Source organism: Phaethon aethereus (assembly GCF_964289735.1).
Source record: "Phaethon aethereus genome assembly, chromosome: 5".
NCBI lineage: Eukaryota > Metazoa > Chordata > Aves > Phaethontiformes > Phaethontidae > Phaethon > Phaethon aethereus.
The window spans coordinates 70,925,077-70,949,979 of record NC_138579.1 but is presented as its reverse complement, the minus strand read 5'-3'; the positions used below and the strand labels follow the sequence as shown (position 1 = coordinate 70,949,979).

Genomic DNA, 24,903 nt, shown 5'->3' with positions numbered 1-24,903 from the left:
TACCGTCAGGCACGCTTATGCTGTTGCCGCATTTTATTTAACAACATGTTATTTTTCACTTATATTCAAGTGCAGAAGCTCCAACGTGTTCCAAATCTGCCCCAGCACAGAGGGAACACAGGAAAAAAAAAAAGAGTCCTTCCAATGGCAAACCAAGAACTTGTACTGACTTTTTCAAGGCAATTAAATAAACCAAATGAAGGTTCGTTTTTTTTTTTTCAAACAAGAGGTAGGGAGGCACAGGGAGAAGGAAACACTGGCAAATCTGATTGCAGCACCTGCTTTAGATCCATCTCAAGAGAGATGATGACATCCCTGTAATCCACATGGTGGAGGTTCCAGTCCAGCAAAGTCGAAGCTTCCTTAAGCCGAAGGTGGCTCCCAGCTGCTAGGCTGCACTTAGGTGGGGTTTGCTTTTTCCAGACGAGGTTTTCACAGTCTCTGTATTATTCAAAGTGAGGATTGGGAGTAGGCAAATGCTGTCACAGTATCAAAAAGTCTGTCAAAAATGAGTTTGCTAGAGAGAAGAGTCTGGTTTGGAAAGGACAGTCCGTTCACGCCGGGTTGCCGATCCAGCCGGCCACACCACGTTGTTCATGAACGGCTAAAGAGGTAGGTGTGCTCAGACGGTGACTTTCTCCATTACGCTGTCAGTGACATGCACCTCGTCGGCTTGCACCGTCACTGTGGCCGACTGGCCACAGATATGCTGGTGGTCCTTCCAGTCCTGCGAGGGAAGAGCAGATGGAAAGGCCATGAAGAGAAGGGGCCCTTGGAAAGCATGCAGCCTGCAAAAGCACACTGGGCCCCAAACAGAAGCTGTGTTCGAGCAATGCTTTCTCCAGCACAGAGGGGCTACAGCAGGTCTCCAGTGCTCGGCCAAACCAGACTACGGACGGACAGGAAAGAAACCACATACTGGGTCAATACTCAAGGCGGACACAAACGAAGCAGAATGCTGGCTTCTCCACCCAAAAACCAATGTAGGACATCAATGGCAGTTAGGTTGTGGAAATTTTAGAGAAGAGTCAGAACCTTGACTTAAACACTCTCCTGAAAGATAGCTCACTACAAGCTGGCACTCCTGAAGGACAGCACCGCGCAAGGGCGTTTAGTTCAGTAACGGTAAGGAGAGGAATAAAATTCCTGGTAAAACCCTACTACCTCCCAAGACTTAACTTCTAGTCTGAACTAACAAAACACTCCTCTTAACTTGCTCAACCCAGAGGTCACACATCGTAGGTCACAAATACAGGGGAAGTCTCAAGGAATCTGTTACTGATGAGCACTTCAAACTCTCCCACCCTGTTACAGTGCAGAGCACGGGCAGATGTCCCCTCAGAGGTGACAAGCTGTCTAGGAGGGGGACAAACGGTGCCTACTCGGTGCCATTTCCCAGGGCACTTTGTACTGCGAAGGCAAGAGAGGGGCCTTACTGTCCCTGAGATGCCTGGGGAGGCGGCAGGTGGACTCTCTAAGTTTTCTGCAAGCATCATTTGTTCATTCTTTGGATTTTTAATCTTTCTGCCATGCAGACAGGGAACTTGGCCGCCATTACACTTTGTGACAGGCAAAAGGAAAGTCAAAATTCTTCAGCTACTCAACAAACCCAGCTTCACCTGATGAAGACAGAATTTGGACAGCCTGCAGAGCTGTAACCCTCGCCACCTAAATGCTCCTTTCCCCTAAAGCAGTGTGCCAAGGGTCTTTGTAAGGAGCCTGTGGGAAACATGAAGCACAGCAGTTTCCTCCACTGTACTTCCTCATACCTGTTTCCACCTCCTATGTTCAAAATCTTACAGTTTGTCCCACTGGATCATCTGTAGCATCACAAATAACGTGAAGGATAAGAGAACTGTGTCCCCAGGGACAGAGCAGGAACACAGGTATTGGGGAAGAGTTCAGCTCGCCAGGAAGCAGCAGGGAAGGGTTACAGAAGTGCTCCCAGATAACTGGTCCCCACAGCTCATAGGGTGAGGTGTCCATGCCCTCATTTCTGGTCTTACTCTGATTTTTAGATCATCTTTGAGAAGGTGTGTGCAAATCTTTGGACCTTCCCTGCCCATTTGAGCCAGACCTGGACTTGCAGACCTGCCCCATCACTACAGCCTTGCTCGGAGGCCCAGCTGGCAGGGTGGGTTTGGGATGCTGGGGCTGCTAAGCCATGCAAGGCTTGTGCTCCGGCTGCCTATATGACATGGCCACGCCTGCCGCCCGTTCCTCTCGCCCTGCTTACGCCCATCAGGTAGCAGGCAGAGCCATCTGGCTCCCCCCAGGGTCACACAGCCCTCTCCAGGCAACTGCATCTGCAACTCACAAACAAGCTTATACCTTCCGCTGGCAGAAAGTAGAGCAGTAGTTGACTTTGTGGCATCCCGTGCACTCGTTCGTTGCCTCACGACCGCAGTTGACACAGGACTGCTGTGAAAATGGATGGCAAAGTGACCACGTCAGAGGTAACAACAACAGGGAGATCACTGAAGTGTAATGCGGGTGCTGTAATATGATGTAATGCAGGAGCAGTGGTAAAGCCCCCGATTTTCAATATACCCTCAACACAGGAACACAAAACGGGCCCAGTGGCTGCTGGACGTGCCTTCACAGACCCATTCTCCTCACCAGGTTAGCAGGGATCACGCTGGGGAATGACATGTACCTCTGTGGTGGTACCAGGCACCACCTTTCTGGTGGGCAAGAAGCCCTTCAAAACTGTGGGCGAGACACCGAGTGGTCACCAAAATCTGTCCACAGTACCACAGACGTGCCTCCCTCCACATAGGTCACGTATCTCGTTAACCACAGCCAGGTTACCACAGGCTTCAGCAGGAGTCGGTCTTAACCAAGGGGCGTGTTCCAAACAGCAGTGTACAGGCTATGCACAGGCCATGGACACCTGACCTCTGAGTTTATCTCAAATATAAAGTTTTAAAGGCAGATTTGGTTGGTGGTTTTGTTTGGTTTATAATCCTGCGTACGTCTGAGAGAGGGTCTGAGGAAAGACAACAGGAGTAGGAATAAGGACAGGACCCTTCTGTTTAATCTTTCCCTGTTGTTAGAGAGGAAAAAGGGATCTGCTCCTATGGGCTGAGTGGGCTCGTTCCTTTGCCCTTCAGCAGCACAACTACATAAGCAGTGTCCCAACAGGGAAACAGAAGACAGAGGTGTAAAATTTAGAAGGCTATAACGAAGCAAGGACTTAAACTTAGAACTAAGACGAGATAGGGCACATGGATGAAAAATCACACCTGGTTTTTAAGGGATGTTTTTGAGTCTATCACTTTAATCTTGTATCAGTGACATCAATTAACATAACCTGTATATTTAGGTGGAAATATCATTGAACTACTACAAAAATAAGCACTTCACAGAGCATCCCATTTCCAACTCATTAAATTACTGACAAATCATTAGCACGTCAGAGCAGCAGTGCGAGGCCGTGACAGGAAGCATTTCTCGGCTGTGAAAGTATTGTTAGCATGGAGCTCAACACTGGCATCTTTAGTTTTACCAGCTCCTTCTTTCTTTTGAGCACAACCAATCTGACAGCCAGCGCCCTGATTAACACCGAGTTCATCACACCACCTGCTCACATCTTACCAACATACCTACAATTAACAGTTGTGTGACTGAACTATATTTGTACACCTGATGTACAGCCATGGATTCAGGCCACCAAAAAGGTGCTTACAGCTGCTCTTTGGGACTTGCAAAGCCTGTCCCAAAGGGATACGTGACTGAGGCTGTTCCTAACCTGTACGGTATTGGAAAATGTTGAAAATACATGGTGTGTGCACTTGTACCTGGAGAGCTCAGAGAGACTACGGAGTAACACACACAGCTGTAAGGGTCCCGAGCTAACTCAACCCATACTCCCACTCCGACAGCCATGCAGTTTTGAAAAACAGCTCACAGGACAAAAAGGAAGTGAGTTTCCTTCTTCTGACACCTCAGTGACAGCTGTTCATTAGAGCTGCAATACCATTACTCAGAGGTGAGTGAGACTGATTAACCTGGCCAGATGACGAGAAAGGATTGTGAAAAGCTGGGAGGCTTGGGCAAGGCCAGATACAGAATACATGACTTGGGTCACAATGATAAAAAACTCTGCATCTTTAAAAGGAATGAGACAAGTAACAAAAGACTCTTCATAAAATACGAGACATCCCCAGCTTACCTTGATGATGATTTCTGTTTTCCCATCCACATCTTCTGTTTGTTGAAATAACTGGTTCTGATATTGCTGCAAGGAAAAAGACAGCAGACTTGTCATTTTGCAGCCAGAATATGACGTGAGGGGTTGAAAAGGGTGCTCTGTATGGAGGGTCCTGACACTGAGCTTGCTTCTGGCAAGCCCAAAACTGCAGCTGAAGAGGAACCTCACTCTGCCCTTATGAGAGGAACACTATGCCCTTATGTGAAGACAGAGGAAGAAGCCTGTGGGAAAATGGCCTGAGGTGACAAACTGCCAGTTAAGTACAGCATTTACTCAAACCCCACTCACCCTACTCCATCCAGCCAAGTGTGCCTTCTTAAAAGAGGTGCCTTAACTGCCAGAAGGGAACTGCACCCCCCCACAAGAGCCTAAGAAGTTAGCAAAGGAAACATGAGGAAAACACCAAGGTAATAGGGCCAAGTGCCAGCTTCTTGGGTCAAATTTTGGGTCAAGTCCAGTGATCTTAATACCCACTAACAGGCAAGAGTCTGAAGGGATGGCATAGCCCAAAAAAATGTGGATTAGGGGAAAAAACACAGACAAAATTAACACACTCAAGACTTCAGAAACAGCATCAACCATCACCATTATTCCTCTTTTAATAAAAGCATAAAAGGGCTTTCAAAAAGTTACTGAATTAAGCAGTTCTCTGGAGGTGACTTTTAGAGCACACTTCGGGTGTGTCGCAGATTTACTCCAAACCAGTTCAAGTCCAGCCTATGCCTTGCCACGCTCAGCAGCCAATGCTGCTAAAGGACAGGAGTTCTAAAACAAAGGGATTCGAAACTATTCATGATTTGATTATGTGCTAACCCTGATTTAAATTTATTTGGAACAGTTAAAAAGCAAGAAAAAAACGCGAACTCCCACTTTCAGGCAAAGCAGGTTTATCCAGGAGTGACTATGACCCAACATAAAAGGAGATTAAAGGCTTAATTTACAAGCATCTCTATGACCTGACATTACAGTATTTATTCCCCCGTGAAATCACAACCTTCAAAACCTTTATATTACCATGACACAAATTCAAATTAAAAAACTCTAGGGAGATGGAGGAAACAGCAGGGAAACCTCTTGCTGTACACTGCAAGGGGTGTGATGGGGTTCTGCCATTATTTGACAAACAGTCAAGACCAGGCTAATTAGCAAGACAGGACACGAGCACTGCATCCCTGAGTCTTCCAGTACCGCGTAGGCAAAGAGTGCATCACGTGTATGGAAGTTTCAAAATTACTATTTTGAAAACCAAAATTGTATCCAAGTCATAAGCATTCTTGTGAAGATAGGGAATACACCGGCAAGCTTGAGATGTGGCCTCTGGCCTAAGAATGAATACTGCTATGTCTGAGGAAGAAAATGACCTTGATTCTTGAGAGAATCATTAACGTCGGTGAGCAGCGGCCGTGGAGAAGCTGGGACTCAACGCCATGCCGCAGCCTCTGCCCTCTGTCACCCTGCACACAGGTAGAGAACTGGGCTGGCAGGAAACAGCATATTCTTCAGGAAAGGTTAAAATGAGTTTTCCACTATTAAGTGAAAGACAAATGACCCATGTTAAGAGTACTGGCCTGGGAAAACTGCATAATGTTTCTAAACTTCCTTTTTAGTGAAGAAAGAGGAAATATAGATATGAAAGCACGCGGTGAGCTGGCATTTCAACCCAGCTTGAAAACCTTTGCACACATAATCCCAGCTAGTACCGTCCCCTCTGCAACAGCCCATGCAGATACAGTGCTGGGGCTGAACACGCTCAATTCCAGTTCTGCGAAAGTGCCGCAGCTCTGGAATTAAAACCCTTCCCACCACCGGAGTCCACTTCCTCTTCTACAAGCGTGGCTAATCCTGTTTTCCAGGGAGATTGCCAATGAGAAAGACATCAAGAGGAAGTGCAGCCACCACTGTCCTTGTCTGAGCCACAGCAGCTCCTTCACCTCTGTGCTCAGTCCCGAAAACCCGCTGATGGAAACCACACGTTTAACCCCCTTCTGCCTCCTTTTTATCTATCCGCGTAGCGAGTCCTCTGGTTCTGCACAGCCCACGGTGTGAAGAATTCAAGCCATGCAGAAACTACGGAGAAGGAAAAGGTGTGATACGAGAGAGGATCAAGCCAGATACATCCAGATCTCTCACAAAAATGGCTCCAGAAAACCAATAACCTCCAATTCTCAGCTGTTTGCTGCTTTGGAGTACTCAAGCCGTTATTTGCTTACTAGAGCTACATTTCTTAAATGTCCAGCCCTTTTTAGGTCAATTTCATATTCTGTAGCCCTGAACTGTTTTAATCTTTCTAAAAAAGAGTTCAGATAGCCCAGCTGTTAGCTGGTTTAATCTTCCACCTTGTTTTCAAACGGTCTGGGCTCCAAAAGCATCACTGCATTACAAGAGTGCTATTTCAATTAAAACACTTGTCAGATTTCCACACCGATTCTTTTACATTTATACAGAAAAACTGTTTAAGACATTGCCTGAATATCTTATCTTCCAGCAATGTCTTCAGGCACAGAGTTTGGTGAGTTCATGTATCCTCTCCCCCTGAAAGTTTATCTGATATAAACAATGCACGCCTAAAAAAATTACATTGCCAAAGCAGACAGACCTTTGTGTAAAGTACTGTCTTTAATCCATTCCTTTTGGGGCAGTCCTGCAAGTTGTCAAATACCTCTTGCAAGAGACACTGAGCCTTTGGTGGCCCACTCACTCTCTTCCTAAATGCTTTTCCCTAAATCAAAATGTGCAGTAAACCCAACATCGGATAGTAACCAAAGGGTCAGATACTCTCAGTCACAAGCTAATTAGAAATGGCAGTGGAGAACGTTCCCTTAACAGCGGCATAAAGTTTTGACAGAGCAGATGTATTTAATGAATCCCACGCAGAATGCCGCAGTTCAGAAAAAGCTTAAAAATATTTTGAGATCTTCATTTTTTGCAATGAGCATGATGCATTTTGGAAGTTAATATACACACTGAGCTGGAGGGTTTACGGTTTGCTTTTCGTTCGGAATGTCATTCCCCAAGACTTCTAGGTAGCATAAATGTAACTTACATTTGATGCTTGCCAGTATAAAGCCATACGCAGGCCAAGCACCAGCTGCACAAGGCTTACAGCCATCATTGTTTCTTGCCCAGCAAACCATGATCCTTAAACAAATTTACCAAAATTAAAAAGGACAAAGACAGCAACAGAGTGCATGCAAGGACTTTCAAATTAAGAAATTACGTGCAAGAAAAACTGTTGGTGAAGCCTTTAGCTCCAGCACTTGGAATCTGACCTATAGTTTCTTCAAAACAGCTAAGGACGTCACCAGACCCTGACAAAGGGCATTATAGGACTGTAATTGTACTAGTAGGGAGGCAGACTGAAAAAAACCTCATGTCAGGCATGAGAGAAGAGAGGAAGCCAAGTGTATTTTTCCGTATTTTCTATAATTGCCTATGAAGACAGGCATTTATATTCCGCTACTGTACAGCCTGATGCCTAATTGCTCAGCACTCCCCAGTTAGCCTCCGTTGTTTCCGAGGACTCTGTGTCTAGGTATCGCCATGTGTTTGGAACTGCAATTAGGGATCCAGTCCTCCTGCAAAATTCGGATTAGGCATGCCATCTTAAGGAAGAAACGTGATGTAGATGCTTCTAATTTATGTTGTGTTTATAATTTTTTATGGTTTTCACTTGTTACATTTAGATCCCCTTCCTACCACAATTCCTCTCTGATAGTGGCATTTCCACCTTCAAAACGATATAAATGAGGGGAATGATGTATTGAACAGTCCTGGAGAATATCATTAGCAAGCATGACCAGAATGAAACAGTGATGTCTGCTCTTTGACTTCACAGATAAGAACATAGCATACACAAATGCCTCCCCTCCTCAGAGAAAGCTCAGAGCAAAAGCCTGCCTTCCACAGTTCAGAGCTCTGCAAGTCCCACAAGCACTTACCACTGCTCAGCATAGAGTACAACTCCGGCTATTTAAAGCCAAGCCAACCAAACTGCTGCTGTATGGAAGCAAACTGGCTCGTTTGTGCTATCTAATAAACTCCAAAGCTCATTAAATAAGAAGTATAATAAATGAAACACAATATAGTAAATGCTTTGCAATATACAATGAAGCATATAAGCTGTGATTAAAAATTCTTAACGCTTAATTTATTGCTCCCTAGGAAGACTGAAACAAAACTAGCACACAAGTAAGTTTTCCTACATGTTTTCTGTTCTTGCCACTTCTTCACTACTCTGCTTAAACCTGGGGCCATCTCAGACTTCCTCTGAAGGGCAGGTGAAGACACTGGTGTCCCAAGCGCTCTGTCTTGCTCTGCTGTTGGAAGGCAGAGGCCACCTCCCTCTTTAGGAGGGATGACAAAGGGACACGGCCAGGGATACAGACAGTTACAAGATCAAACGTACTTGAACTCAACATCCTCAAGAGCCGGGACACTGAACTGGGGGAATCATTCTGCACCACTGTGAATGCTAAAGATACGTATTATTTACAGTCATGGCAATGAAGTTTGTGTACCCGGTTGGGAGCCAGCCTGCTCCTAACAGATTTCTTTAATCCTGCTATGTATTAAGTCACTCTTCCAGGAAGAGCTGAGTCTACAGCTCTATTATAATTTAATCTATTGTATAGCCTTTCCTCTGCAGCTCTGATACAACGACACAACCTTTCACTTCTAAATACCTAGGAACACAGTGCGGCACAGAAATTCTGCAAGCTGGTGGCTCTGCTGCAGAGAAGCACCCACACTGCTGCCTTCACCATCTCCGCTCGTGCAAAAAGAGGAGGTGGCGAGAAGGTTCCCTCCGTTTGTGAGCTCCTGGAAGTTCTGTCAGTGTAACAAACACAAAGTAGTGATAAAGCACCTATTTCCTTTGTATTAAACAGGTCCAGCAAAAATCAACCAGAACCAAGGTAGGGAGACACCTCTTTCTCCCTCTCATACACCTTAACTGTGAAAAAAAGCAGTTTGACCACACACATACTCGGAGTGGGAAAGAGACTTGCGTTACAAATCAGGGAAACATTCATGAGATCAGAAAAGCACCTCTGACCAACACAAAAGCAGACAGCCAATTATGTGACATTTATTGTAATTACTTCCAATGCCAGCCCTGTACCCAGAAACCCAGAGTATTTTCCCAGAAATGGAATTCACTAGAAGGAATTCAGAAATAACTATTTTCAGTATCATCCAGATGGCTCCAGATGCTGGCACACAGCAGCAAGCTTGAGAATTATTATTTGGATATTAAAAAAAGAGCACCACAAGCAAGTGTTTTTATCAAAATACAAAACTGTTGAGGTACCCATTACAAAATATGAATGCTGAGACACACAAGTTGTGTAGCTGGGGATTCAATAGTTACTGGGAAAGGAACTTCCTCTGGCAACAAACATCTGCTCATCCTTGCCTTGTAAAGTCAGCACTTTAATCAATACACAGGAGTGATTTTAACTCCCATTCCCAGGGCAAGAAGAAACTAGAAGTACACTGAAGTGAGCTGGATTTGGATCAAAGGGTGAGGGTAATAGACTCTGAACAGCCATTCCAGAAACCACTGTAAGGATAAACAGAAGGGAAGACAGCACATAAACTGGAAAAAAGAGCAGAGCGTGAAGTTAAAGTCAGAAGTTCATCTCTAAACTGTGTCAAAGCTTCCAATTTTTAGGTATCCCACGCTCTACACAGCTTTTTAGCAGCAGACGGCCCAAACCTGGACAGCAGCATGAATACCCATTCTGCCCAGGCGGAAGGCAGGGAAGAATTAAGACTCTCAACATATCACACACCTGCACATCAAGGATGCAGCGTACAGAAGAGTTTAGCAGAGACAACGTGGCAAAGAATATCAAAGACGCTGCAAGGACTGTCATAGGGGTTCTCAGTTCTCAGCAAAGTCTTCCCACACACATTTCTTCAAGGTCTCTTGCTGCACACTCGTGCCTATGAATTCAGTGGAAAGCTGACGTTAGCAATAACGCCGATGGCAACAGCAGGTAGTGTGGTGTACAGGAGGGAGTTCATCAGCTACCAACAACGACACGAGTTTCACAGCACATTGCCTCCCACCTCTCCCCCTCGAGTCCACACCAGCAGGCGTGGATCTGGGGGAGAAGGGGAATGCATTCAGCAGTGCATGGAGCCAGATTCAGGGTGCATGCATGAGCTGGTGTTAAGAAAGAATCCAGGGTCCCTACCATGCATCAATTAAAGAGAAGAAAAGCAGGGAGAACAGGGCAGTCCTTGTAGATAATCCCCTACAGAGGAGAGGAGGGCCACTGGGTACAAGCCAATACTCCTGCAATGCCAGCCGGCCTTGCAGTCTTACCACAGGACTCATGCGAGATCAGCTTTGCTTGCACAATGCTCAGCAACACACCCCTAAATTTTGCTGCTTATCTTCCCCATAAACTCTAGAGCTTGTTGTTCTTTCTAACCCTCTGCTGCTTCAGGCCATCGAAAGCCTCTTTGATAGCCCCACTCACTTGACGTAAAGAAAGCAGCCACCGCACAGCTGAACACTCACCATCCTTCCTATACTAGGATTCAGTGCTCATGTCTCTTAAACTTAAGGATGTCTGATGGGACAGCTCAGGACTCGTAACATCAAACAGTTTGTATTACTAGCCTGCTACCCACAGCTCTTGGAATCCCAGAGCACTCTATTCCTTTCCCATGATACAAATAACTCAAAAAGATTCCTCTTGGTAATACTGCTCTCAAGACATTGAGAAACAACTTCTAATTTCTTCTACCACTGTTACAGCCATTGACAACCAGTGAGGTACTACTCTGTTCACCACTCAGACAAAAAGATGCCCTTGGTTGAGTCATCTCACCTCCTCTAGCATACTTACCTCTTTCCTCTCCACATCGGCTTGAATTTTTGCTTGCGTGACAGCAGCCTCGCGGAAGGAAGAGCTGGCCTGTTTGGCTTGTTCAATGAGAGTCTTCAGCTGCTGGGCGGTGTTGAGCAGTGAATTGACCATCTCTTCCAAGTACAGCCAGCTCCGCTGCTCCGTCACTTCCAGCCCATTCACCACCGAAGGGGATATTGCTTTGGTGGGGGTCGTGGGGGGCACCGCCAGGGCAGGGAGTGAGGTTAATACTGCATATAAAGAAAGAAAAAGAAAATATATAGAATTAGGGCATTTCATTTTCATAAAGTGGGGGGGATTGCTGTTTGGTTTTTTCGGTTGTGTTGTTTAGTTGCTTTTTTTAAAAATATGGTTCGCAAAAATTTCCAATCCAGCTCAGTTTTTGCTAAGCAGACCTACCTCCTGTGTGACCCGAAGTGCACAGAATCGGTCTGGGCAGAACAAGCCCTCGGGGCACTCAAACCCGTGGGACAGAAGAACATGTTCTCCTGAGCCTCTGAGCCTATTGTTTGCTCTGGGAAGGAATTAATACCTCCTAGCACTGCTGCAGAGAGGCACAATTAAGCAGTGAAACCAGCCCTCTCAGGGACTCCTCGCCGCTATCATCACTATGTTCCACTTAATGTTTCCCTTAACTATCACTAAGTAAGGTTATAAGAAGTAATTCCGCAACCCAATACTTTTCTGAAATAACCTGATATCAGTACACAGATGTCAATTCTCAGGCTGCAAAACTACAAAAAATAGGCACTGATCCAAACCACACTCCCCTATACTTCCTGAATTCTGACCTTAACCATAACCCTGGCCCAAGACTGGAATAAACCCAAGACAGTCATCATCACCTCAAAATTACACGCATTACAAACAGGCATTTTCCAAAACCACTGGTTGGGAAGCCCTTTAAAAAAACCCTCACTAACTGTAATTTCTTTGGACTTGCAGGACTTGCAGATGCAGGACTCTCTCCTGCATCCTACCCATAAAACAAACTATGGCCATAAAAATACACATACCACACTGAAACACCAAAAATTGTAATAAAGGTATTCACAGGTATATGTATCTGTTTCAAATACCCTGGGTATTCAAAACAGCAATGCTCATGGCAGCTCTGAAACCACTCCTTGCCTAATCCCAAAGGTGAGAGTGAATGTATACAGTCCAGATGGAAGTTTTAGCTTCAAACACATCTCCTGACATTTGCTTTACATTGACTGTGTTGGACAGTTTTCAAGACAGAAGTTTCTTGCCTGCAGCCCTTTCCTCCAGAATCCTAACTACAACTCTTCACTTTTGTATAAACTAGAATGCTACAGGTAAAAAATGAAACACAAAAGCACAGAAACCCAGCAATACTTCTAAACATACTCCAAGAGACATTAAAAGAAGACAAAAACACCACCAATTATAGAGATGCTGCAGCCTTTACTTTTTCATATCCTAACTGTAACCTTAATGGAAACTGCTGTTCGTAGGAAGCCACCAGAATGAAGCTGAACTCCTACCCTGGTAATCTAATCACACTTTACTTGAACTTACCTCCACGCCCCTGATTATCGGGCCTCTGCAGTCCTCCCTTTCACACTGCCTGTGTTAGAAAATTAAAGTCCTAGAAAACCAACAATGTCTGTCTTAGCCTTACCTTTGCAAATGTTTCAAAAAACTAGCAGTTACCGTGTCACTAAAGCATCCACTTTTCACAGCACTATGCTTGCATATACACTGCGAGACCACAGTGTAAGGAAATTAAATCTGGACCCAGGAACCCAACAATACACAGTGTAAGCTCACTGCAGGCAACATTTCCAGGAACAAATGTTACCTGGCTTTACTGCCTTACTTTTCCAAAATTTAACTCTAACTCTAGCGATAAATACTTGCCATCTGCCATAAAATTAAGTCCAAGACATTCACATCTACCAACAGCTGACCTCTAAACTCCTCACTAAATTGTGTACTAGAAAAAAGAGGGCACCACCAACTTGGGGGCTGTGCAGTCTCATTACTCCAAAATCTACTAGTAGTCTATTTCAGGATTTTTTCTCTCATCTTCATGGTAGGCGTTTCACACAGAAAAAGCAGTAAGTACTGCAGGCTAAGAAACCTCATTCCTTCCTGGATAGTTCTGCATTGTCAGAGGAAGAGCTGTTAGTATTCCAGGCTCCAAAAGCCAATTAGCTTCCTTGATTTTTAACTAGTGAGTGACACATTCACACCATAAACGCAGGAGCATTCCAACCGATGGCTGCTACTGCCCCCAGAGAAACGTTGAACACAGTCGGGGAACGTAACTTCAGAAGCGCTGAGGGATTTAAATCCTGTTCCCATCCCGCTAGTGCCTGCTCTGCTTTTAGAAGCGCTACCCTTGACCCTGCCAGCGCCTCTGCCAGGCAGCTCGTCCTCCAGCTCCCGCACCGCCAGTGCTATGGAAGATAACGCACTGGCAATGTCCTTGAGCATCTGCAGCATTGCCAGGGAGTGCCCCACAGGCAGCTGCACTGCTGGGGGCTGACCACTGCTTTCACTAAAATGGACCTTTATTGGAGCCAGATTCTTCTCCTTGAAACCAGAGTTAAGAAATTTACTAAGTGGGAAGTTCTTGAACAAAAACGTAGAAGCTGAAGTGTCTGAAAAGCACTTTATTATCATTTACTCTACTATTAATCCCCCATCACAATCCGTTTTGGATGTCATTACAGATACTGGCTTTCCAGTCACACTGGTCTAAGGCGGCTCCAAAAAGAAAGTAAAAAAGAAACACAGAACATAGACACACACACACACCCCCCCACACCCCCCCCCTTCTGGAAAAAGTCTTTTTGAGTACACTTCAAATGCTACTTAAAACTCAGCTGTAAATACTGTCCCGAAAAAATTCAGCTGTAAATAGTGTCCCGCACAGCAACAGGCCAAGACACCTTCTTGTACCAGGCTGCAATGCCAGCAGTTCCACTCACAGTGAACCTCTCCTTCATCAAACATCTGCAGACAAACAAGACTTTTCACAAGACTGCACTGAACACTGAGCATCTTCCAAGACAGCAACTAATGTGTGTATAAACACATTAAACCTTTTCCAGTCATATCTGGTAGTTTTTCATGCAAGCAGCAAAAGCTGAAAGAATCCAGCACAGATTTGGAGAGAGAGAGAGCAAGTCTCAAAAAACACGGTACTGCAGGTCACTGTGTTAGATGTGCAACCGACAGCACTGCGAGTCCACCACAGCGGTAAATGGCCGTTCTACTCTCAACAGCCTTTAATTAAAATAGTAATTTCAATCAATTTGCACATGACTGGCATAGAACTATTTGCACTTAGATATGACTAAGAGATAAAGATACGGTCTTTTATCAGCAGCTGTTTGCAGAGGAGCCTTTTCCACTGCATTGTGTTTCCAGCACAATATTTATCCCAGCGTGGCATTTGATAACTTATCTAAGGGGAATCACTTCCAATTCCTCATTTTAGCATAGGTATATCAGTCAAGAGAAAGTATTCACCGATGGAAAAAAAAAAATCAATGTTGAATTAGTAACATCAAGATCTAAGACTTAAACCAACAAGATTTCATTCTGGACAGAGCAGGAACACACTGTGCTTGCTCTGAGTAAGTAAATAAAGGGTCATACTGAGGGGAGAACACGGGCTTTAAAAAAGAAAGACTTCAGACTGCACAAATGGATATACTACATGTTTACATGATCTTTTCTTGATGTCTGAGACCAGTAACAGGGATCAAAACCTGCCTGTCTTACAGCTATCCTGTGTCAGCAAGATCAATAAGTATCAGAGTAACTTCACAGAACCGTAGAAATTGCAGAAGTAAAAAGCCTATAAATCACCTAATCCATCATGATTTCATTCAGTCCATCGATGACTTTTTTGAATCAAGACAGTGGCAGACTATTCCCTGCTGTATATCTTGTCCAGGCTCGATAAAAAACACATAAAGCAAGAACAACACTCCAAGTTTGCAACTGCAGTTTCTTCAACGCTTCCAGTTTCTATCAGTACAAGCATTGTAGTTCACTTAATTTATCAGTCAGCTCTACAAATGAAAGGTCATTAAGTTTACGTAACAATTACATTTGAAGAGATACTTGAGAATCAGTTTAACCTGTCCTATCAAACACTAAAGGGCTGATTTGCACTTGGCATTTCTCATACCAGCTTTTCTTTTTTTTTAACTCCAGAGTCTATGGACTCTGGAGAGCAGGTGTGAGGCTCCCACTGGCACTTGTTAACCAGCACCTGTCATTCCAGCACAAACGTCAGCATCAAGGCCTGGAAAACTGACACTGGATGCGAGAAGAGCACACCAAACCTGTCCAAAGCTGCCTCCAGCATGTATCAGTGGATTCATAAAGAGATGTGGGCATTTTTAGAGAAGAATTCTGTGACATCATTTTAAAGAGGATGGTTCCTTAGACCAAAAACTAAATAAATGTTTAGCCACAGTGCCCAAGTGGTGACAAAAGCCTTGAAGCAAAAGCCTTAGGAAAGGCAAGGGACTGCAAAATGATTTAGGAAGCAGGTTGACAAGCACCTCCTGTGGTAGAAACCAACAAATCAAAGTTCTCAACTATGGAGTGAAAAACTTTCCATAGAGCAGAAAATGTTTGTCCAAATCTTAATAACCACAAAACTTGTAAGCAAAACAGAGCAAAGTTTGGTTTTCTGCCTCAATCTTTCCCTTTGCTGAGAAAGAAGATTAAAGAGTAAATTCAAGCACTGATAACTGCATCTCATGTGACAGATATAAAACATACCAATTTTGGGATGAGATGTTGGCAGTGCAGCTTCAGGAAAAGGTGAAATCTGACAGTTGTCCTGGTAACTTGGATAGTGCGGTTCTGGATGATTGACCCGGCAAGGCTGCTGTACGTTGGTATCCTGAACTGCAGAAGAACGGCATTATGAATCATCGTGTAACACAGCTGTCAGGCATTTCTTATGCATCTTTCACTCTTTTTTTTTTTTTACATTTTATACAAGTTCCTACATTCTGTGATAATTCCAGGGATTGCAAATGAGAAACAGTAGCACGATCTTACACAGTTAGCAAGCAAGGCAACCTTGTACTGATTGCATCTCTCTGCTTTCACTTTTAAAGGCAAAGGTTACTGCTGGCTTCTGCCCCACACATCTGTATATTTACAATAATCACAAGACTCCAAACTGTGTTTCTCAGAGCAGGACAGTTCCTCAGCAGAGCTGTGTATGAATCAAACTGAAAGAACTGAATTATATGTCATGCATTTATATTTTGTTTGTTTTATTCTGACATTTTTCAGCATTTATTCAGCATTTTTCACTTCGTTTCAACACTGAGCTAGTTTGGGGGGTTTTTTTGGTAGTATTTTAGGACAAAGGAGGAGTGAAAAAAATTACAGAGCTGACCATAAAACCCTAGGAATCAGCAGAGTTGCACATTAGCAGCTGCAACATCTGGACAAAACTTCTAACTTCTTTTGTGCAACAGGTAAGATTTCAAGCTGCTGAAATCATTTCCAAGGAAGGACAGTGGGTTACATCTCTGCAAGCTCTTGAGAAATAAACCCTTTGTGCAGCATTCAGAATGCTTCTTCCTGTAACAAGGGGTGTGCAAACCCTTTTTTCTCCTTCTCCCAGACATACACCTGAACTCTTACCAGCGGCTCCAGTGAAAACATCACCCTGGGACGGACTTTCTGAGATAATTGCTGTGGCTTCCACTGTCGATGCACGGTCAAATGTCAGAGCACCGGAGGTAGTGATCTGTCCAGAAGGAGTCACGGTGACTGAAAATATTAGAAGTACTTTCATAATTAACACTCAGCGCAAAGGCCTCAGTTGTTAAGCTGTTGATATCCCTGTTCTGAATCATCCAAGGTCAGAGCATTCACAGATCAGTAAATGGCCTGTGATAACGCAGGTTTGGATCACACCTGTGACCCATACCATTGGAAATGGGAATAAAAGCTCCATCTGGCTTCTGAAGGCACTGCTGGCCTCCTGTGAGCCTCTGTTTATTCTTTGGGTGTACGAGGCTAGAATGTTCACTTACCATAACGCCTCCCAAATCACCACCTTTTCAATTATTATATGAGCAAAAACTTAACACCTACTGTAAAGGTTCAGTGGAGCCACAAAACCCATCTGCTTATGGCTGATCCTAATTTCTTACAACTTTAGCAAGAGTGGTTCTCACTACTTAAATCAACATAAAAACCCAGTGAATTACAACTAATTCTATGACAGTTTAGTTAGCTAGACAATTTTAGCTGTCTTTTACACAGAGTGACATAATATGCTTGGCCAATGCAAGGAACAAGTCACAAAATCCTTCTGGATGTATATACCTGAGTGGCTCTAAAATGTTTAAAACCCTTTTTAAACAGGATTAATTAATCTGGCACCATTACTTGGTAATGGGCTGATTCTGTGACACACTGGTCAGGCAGAAGGATCTTTTCACAGACAGTAATTCAATTTTAAGACATTGAGGCTACAGATTCATGCCTGGTGAAATACGTGGCTACTACCAAATGCCTCTCTCCCAATGCCAGCATGAGCAAACATGCAACCTCACAGCACCTCACATTAACAAACCAATAGAGATTACAACTCTGTGGGGGATTAAAAAAAACCCTAAAACCCTATAGAATCCTTGCGTATTTCTCTTCCTGGTGCTGCTCATGTAATCTTACTTTTGGCTGTTCTTTTTTGGATTTCTGTTGCTTCCTCCTCAATTCACTTTGTAATGTTGCCATCCAGATGCTGCTAGTGTGATGAGAGCAGGAGGACACATGAATGTGACTGGGAGACATGTGAGCTGGATGAGCTTGCAAATTAATTTCTGTTCTACACAGATGCTTTGACAATCAAAAACAGTAAGTAACAAAGTATGTCCTGAATGTTAGAGAGGAATTTGCAGATGAAAGCATCACCTTCTGCCTCTTTCATTAACGAGTTTCAGGCTGTGGATTTCATTCCAGCTGCTTAGAGCCTACTTTTCTACGTATTTCAAGAAATAGCACAAATCTTACTCCATAGCCTCCACCAGCTTCTAAAGGACAAAAAACAAGCTCAGAGGATGGAATGGAGATTTCTGGAAGAGCAGAGAAGGGCCAGCCTTCCCCTTAACCTAATTTTAACAGGAGGAAATTTCTCAATTGTGATTTGTGAAAAACCCACCTGAAAGCACTACAGATCAAGGCCAGAACTCCACAACTCCCCCTGCACTATCAGGCTGAGAGAGAAGGTAGAGAGGGGAAACATAATCCAGACCTCAGAACAAAATATGAAACCTACTGCTCACTGCAAAAGGATGTTTAAGATGCTGAAAACCAAATCTCCTGGAAGCCTAGAGTTTTACTTTTTCCTACTCAACCTGCAGTCCCAATGTGGCAACACTGTGCTAGTTTCTACAAAATAGGTAGTGAAATTAGCTAAAGACACTGAGCCAATAAAACTACCCAATGAAAAGAAAGTGGCAAAAAATAAGACATTGTTTCAGCTGGCTAATTCCAAGGGGCCACTGATAGACATATGATATCTAGCATGGCAATTCGTCATCAAAAAAGGGAAGCAATTTTTACCAAAGAACCTACATGTAGTAGCAGCTGTGGCAGGAAGTAGAGTGATGTTTTTGGGGCAATCCTTCTTCACTGGAGTTGCAGGCATTTCATTTTCTTTTTTCCGCCTTTTATATGGTACAAAGAGTCGTACAGGGCCACTCTATGCAAAACACACAAAAAAAAGGAAAAAGGAAAAGGCATTAGCTGAGGCACCTCTTTGGGTACTTTGGGTTTACTTCTCATCTTTCCAGATCCAGCTAAGGTCAAGCAGCACGTATTCCCATGGAAGATGTGTAGTTTGCAACAATTGACCAAAAAACTTCTACTTTTCCAAAACAAAAGAACTCTGTGAAAAAAAAGTTATGCTCAGCTCCCTCCAGCTGAAGAGGCAGAGATTCAGCCTCTTCCCACTATTATTTAAGGAGCAGAACTGGGCAAATAATTGACCACTGGCCAAGGTGGTGGGAGAAAAGAGAACAAGAGTGAGGGGGAGACAGGAAACAGATAGTTTCAGGTTTAGGAAACAAGCAAATCATCCAGTTCATAGCAGAAAAGAAAAGCAGAACACTACTTCAAGTCAAACTGAAGACTTCTGCTTTCAGGACTTTAACCTAATTTTTGAAACAAACAACCAATAAACCAAACCCCAAACCAACCAACAAACCCAAGCAGCTTAATACAAAAATATGGATCCAACAGAGAGTATTACATTACCTCCTCATAAAAACATTTTTCCAGCTCAAAAAATTGTGAAATTTGAGTCAAAAATCACAAATAGCTTTGACATCTCCAAAAGGCACTTTACATAAATACATTCTTAAGAAAAGAAGGAAAAAAGCATTAACTATCACCCAGTTTTACTGAGGCTGCTACACAATAGTGCTAGCAGTTCCTTATCTCTTTTCTTTATGAAGCATGGACAAAGCATGCTGCAACCACAGTACTCGTGAACATTTCTAGGACATTCATAACCTGCTCACAAACGGCTGTGGCAGCTTGACCGATTAATTGGTTTTAAACTAATGGATGTAAAACCCACAACTCACCAGAGTCATGTCGTCGCAGCAAGCAGCACAAGTACAAGAGGCAGCGTGAGGATTTAAAATCCCATCCTGAAATTAGAAGATTACTAGTTCAGCATTAGAGTCACCAAAAACACTGAGAGCATGGCTGCATTCTGCTAAAAGATTCAGACAGCTCCCAGAAAGACGTACCTGTTCCCTCCTAGGGACCCTATACAATACCAGAGGGGCCAGCTCCCCTACACCATGGTGATGGGGTGAACGGATAGGAGGAGAGTGAAGGGAGAACAAACAATTTTCAAATCAAAAGGCAAGGATATATGAATTTGAGAATTTTATTAGAAGTTTCTGCCCAAGCAGAAATCAACTGTCAACATAATATCAATGCCAAATTCTCCCTGAGACTCCTGGATGCTGCAGGAAATAACGGATACAAAGAAATACTCAACAAAGGGTGCAAGTGAAGAATATGTTTGCCAGGCAAACAGAATTAAGCAGATCAGGTTACTGAATTACAGTGTCATGGGTGAAAGCTCACTGCTCAATTTCTGCCCTACAGCTCAAGGCTGGACTTCATCCTGCATAAACTGTAACCCCTTTTCAAGTACAAGCAAGATTTGTATTGTGCTATTTGAAAACACATCTAGAAGCCTTCCTCTCACATCACTGATTCTCAACCAAATCAAAACATTGCTGCCAAGTTGCCCCACAGCATCATCACACATAACTCTGCCAAGGCAGCACATGCGGCTTGGACTGTGGCACTGGGCAGACTCTGCCCAGATTTCACCTGCCCCTTCCAGCGGAAAGAAGGAAGCAAACTTAACCTTACGTGAATAAGGCACTGCAGTGGCCTCCCAGCATAGCGGATGCTCCTCTTCCAGTCTTTGCTGCTGGCTCGTCCTGCCATCGCTTCAAATTCAGTGGGGCTGTACCAGTTGTCCCCTTGCTTAATGCACCTACCACGACCTCCTGAAATAAAATAGAATAAATTGTTAGTAAAGGTTAAGACTCATTTTGCCACTTTCCTAGAGAAGTAAATACTGAAATTGCTCAACAAAATAGCAGTTAATCTATAGCAACCACCAAATATGCCCATCTGCTACTTCTCATCACTGTAGGATAAACCATGCCCATTTATTATCTTGGCTGTGACAACGACTGTGTGTGTTTAGAGAGCTCCAACTTTGGGCCTCACCAATGCATCAAAAGGCTAGAAAAAGTGACCCATCCACAAGAAGGGCAAGTCTTTCTTGGATAAACACCATGAACTTAAGCCCTTCCTTAATTTGCACTTAAATTTCTAATCCTTCTCGTTGTGAAGAAAACTCTCTATCCACGAAGCAAGCGCTGTGCTGTGCAGTCAGGCTTGCCGAGAATTTCTGCTGCTGCTTCTTCAGCTTTCCTGCAGAGATAAAAGAGAAGAGGAGGGACTAAGGCAGCTAAGGAGTCCCATTAGGAGACAAGCTCGCTATCTTCCATTCCAGCAGGGATTCTTTAGAGCTTTGTAGAAACACGGGTCTACTTCTGAGACAAAAAGAACATTAGAGGAGTCATCCTATTACAGGGGAGACTCACTGCACAGCAGCCTGTATCTTCACAGAATTAAGAAAAAAGTTAAAAAGACTCTAAAGAAAGAGCAAAACAGAAGAGAACAATAATATCAAAAGGGACTAGTCTGGCTAGGAAACTGTCTTTTTTTCCCCCATGATTGGCTGTTAAAAGCAGCCTGATTAAAATAAGAGTGCACAGAGTGAAGAAGGAGCCGTCGCACTTCCTCATCCAGGAAGGTCGTCGTTACCTGAGCCGAGTCTGTTTTTATACAGAATGCCACTGATATTCCGGCACCTCACTGGGAGCTCATTCTCATACACAGACGGGTCCCAGTTGTACTTGGTTCCAGTTTTTTCTTGGACAGATGTTAAAGGGGCAGGAGGAGATTGTGGTCCTTTGAAAAAAATAAAAGAAAGGTGACAGCAACCAAAAAGCACACTAGCTATATCTTCACATGCTCAGCTTGGCTGGGGCCACAGTGTCAAGTGGTTAACTGAAGCAGCTGACACCCCTCCACAGCAATGTGAGTTACACGGTGCCCCATGAAAAATGCAGCTTGAACGTTCTGAAAACGACTGAAAAATAAAGCAAACTGCATCTTAGGAAACACACTCTAACAGCGTAGAGGTTGTAACCCACAGTGGTGTAAGAGGCTGGCCGGATCTTCCCCTTCCCAGAGGCCAATTCTGTAAGGTGTTTTACACCCCTAAAGGTTTGCCTTGCCATCTTCTGGGCAGAAAGGAAACTGCCAAACAGCCAAGAACAAAACCTTAGCAATAGCTATTGTGACACTTAAATATCAGCATCTCCTGGATGGAGATAAAACTATATTCAAGGATCCTTTAAAAAGAACCCACGTGCAGAACTAGGAGACTCATATTTTTATTATCGACATTAAAATGATCCATCTGCCTTTGGGGGTGGGATGGGTGTAGAAAGGCATGTGACAGCCCAGCAGCAGGGCAAGATTTTTCAGGAAGCTTATTTGCAAGGGTTAGGGCAAAGAGTAAGAAAATGAAATATTTCTGACAGGAAAAAACAAACAAACAAACAAAAAAGTAAGTATTCTTCTACTTCCAAGAAATATAAGAGAGGCCCCCATGTGAAAAGGGGACAAATGGTCCTTATAAGGCAACTGCATAATATTATGCACATAATGTTTTTTAATCCTAGCAACACAATTAAAATAGAGAAAAAGCGACCCCTCCAGAAGAATGACACTTCAAAAACAGATTGCCTTATACCTGGTGTGAGAGGTGCTGATGGCCCCTTCAACCCTGTGGTTTCTACAATGCTGCCGTCTGTGTGAACCACTATGAGAGTGGCTTTTTCAGTATTCAAGCTGTCCCCAATTTGGAGGGCCGTTCTCCCAGACTATAGAAGAAATAAAGAGTTTAAATTGATAGAGTTAAAATACCAATGTATTTTAGTATTCCCACAAATCTTCTCAAAGGTACCCTAAAACACCAATCAGTATAGCACTTACTAGGTTAGTTTTTGAGGTTTCAGCCAACCAAATTAACAAGTTACATGTTCCAGGTATTCCGTTCCATTACAGAATGAGTATATGGGGGTGGAAAGGTAAAAAAAAACTCTCCAAGTGATAAAGAAAAAAGATGTATGTCCCCCAGCTAATGGTTTTGTGGCTTAAAGCCTGTATATTGCAATGAAAACATATCTTTCACCTTACTACTGCTTGAACACAAACCAAGCTCATTTACACTAAGTAAGTATGTGGGACTTTGCTAAGGCCCTCAAATGAAAGGACAGACTTACCAACACATGTCCTGAAATTGAAGCTGCATTTGCCACAGATGTAGTGAAAACATTGTCTGCGGAGGCACCAACGTTAGCTACCGTCACTGTGGTGACTTCTGAAATGTAACACAGACATGAAGTTAATATTCTGCTGCATCTAGAAAGCCTGATAAACAGCTGAACATCAAATAATATAATTGCATTTCCTTCTTCCTTCCTATTAAAAATTAATTTTCTTTCTCATGACACCTTTCTTTGGGTTGAACATGCTTTAACCTCCTTAAGACCGTAACAGTAATTATCAGCATGTGATGAACTAAGGGGAAAATGAGTATCCCATCAGTACTAAAAAAAACCCAAAGAGCAATGCTTTTTATTAAAAGAGAGTGACTGGTAAACATCAAGATAAAGGGAACAACCGATTCTCCCTCTGCTATACATTAATTTCTAGGGTGTCATTACCCATACACTTGGTCCAGTTAAAAACTGTCCAAGCTTAAAGGCAAATGATGCATATTTGACTGTCTAGTTACAATCAGAGGTTTTTCAGTGCCACACGTGGGGGTAAGAGTGAAAAAACAACACTGAAGCTGGCACAAATACCGACCTCGGTACAAAGGCCTCTGAAATTTTCTGCATATCAGAGCTTGCCTTCAAAATTCTGCATGTTTCAAGGCACTTTGCTAACGGGACACAGGGTGAAAGTAATTTTAGATGCACAAAGGAAGCTCTTGCTCATTTTACTTTACGTTATGTAGCGTACAAGCGAGGAGCGTGTAGTTTTCTAAGAGTGTGGGAGCTACTCAAGCCTCAGCTCGGACCTGCCCTTTCTTCACGGCAACCTCTGAGGTAAAGGACTGGATTTGTGCGCCGGACAGGCGGGAGCGCTGCAAGGAGAGGGCCCGGGGGCCAACGGTCGAGGCTGCCGGCTCCAGCCCCGCCAGACCCGAACAGCAGAGGCGGCTGCGGGGGCCAAGGGGGCCGGGAGCACTCAATACGGGGCGGGAGGCCCGGGGCAGAGCGGCCGGGACAGGCGGGCGGGCGCTGCCGCCGGGGCCGAGGCGATGGGGCTGAGGCGAGCTGCGCAAGCGCACTCCGCCCGCCCTGACCTGCGAAGGCGGCGGCGGCCTCGTCGGCGCTCGGCAGGGGCTCGGCTCCCATCTCGATGTGCTCGGCATCTGCCGCCATCACCGTCACCGCCGTCACCTGCGCCGCCGCCGCCGCCTCCTCCTCCTCGGGCTCTGGTTCCGCCTCCGAGGCCGCCGCTTGCGGCGGCTGTTGTTGTTGCTGCTCGGGTCCTTCCGCGGCCGCCGCAGCCGCCGCCACTGCGGCCGCCGCCGCCACTGCCGCCGCCTCCGCTAAACCCAGCTGCTTCGCTGCCGAGTCGGCGTCCTCCATCCGAGGCGGCCAGCGGGCGGGGGGAGCCGCGCCCGCCTGAGCGGGCCCCGACGCCCGCCGCTCCCCCCCCGCCCCCCCCCCACGAACGCCGCTAAGCAGGGTCCGGCGGGGGGGGAGGCGGCCCTCTGAGGTCACTCAAATGCTCTTCGGCGGGCTGCCGAGCGGTGCCGAGCTCGCCCGAGCTCCTCCGAACGGGTTCCCCGGGCGGAATCGAGCGCTTCCGAACCGCTTCCGATGGTGCCCGAAGTGTTCCGAGTCTTTCCAGGCCTCGTCCGAAGGCGATCGATGGTTCCCGACGAGAGGGGTCCGCGTTTCCTGCCGGCTGGCCAATCCCAACGCAGGACGCAGCCGAGCCCGGCCGAGTCCGTAGAAGCGCGGCCCGAAGCGATACCTGACAGATCGGGTGGGGAACCCGAGTCCGCCCGAACAGGGACGAGTCCCCGAGCGGTCCGGCCCAGAGGGTCGAAGAATCCCGAGCTCGCGCGAGTCTTTTCCGATTCCGCCCGAAGGCGGG

General features: G+C 44.8%; 1 protein-coding gene across 2 annotated transcripts; it reads right to left on the bottom strand.

Moving 5' to 3' along the window:
- Positions 1–622: 622 nt before the first annotated feature.
- On the bottom strand, positions 623–24,389 carry DEAF1 (DEAF1 transcription factor; the record flags this gene model as incomplete). 2 transcript variants are annotated; one of them, XM_082000417.1, is made up of 12 exons in its annotated part: positions 623–727; positions 2,332–2,421; positions 11,074–11,324; positions 15,868–15,996; positions 16,750–16,878; positions 18,691–18,817; positions 19,704–19,769; positions 20,512–20,651; positions 21,481–21,627; positions 22,478–22,607; positions 23,010–23,107; positions 24,101–24,389. In XM_082000417.1, the coding sequence occupies 12 exons, from the start codon at positions 24,387–24,389 to the stop codon at positions 623–625; spliced, it is 1,701 nt and encodes a 566-aa protein (XP_081856543.1). The 2 variants fall into 2 exon arrangements, with proteins under 2 accessions (XP_081856543.1, XP_081856544.1); XM_082000418.1 differs by lacking the exons at positions 18,691–18,817; positions 20,512–20,651 and having other exon boundaries at positions 2,332–2,477; positions 11,070–11,324.
- Between the last annotated feature and the right edge of the window lie 514 nt (positions 24,390–24,903).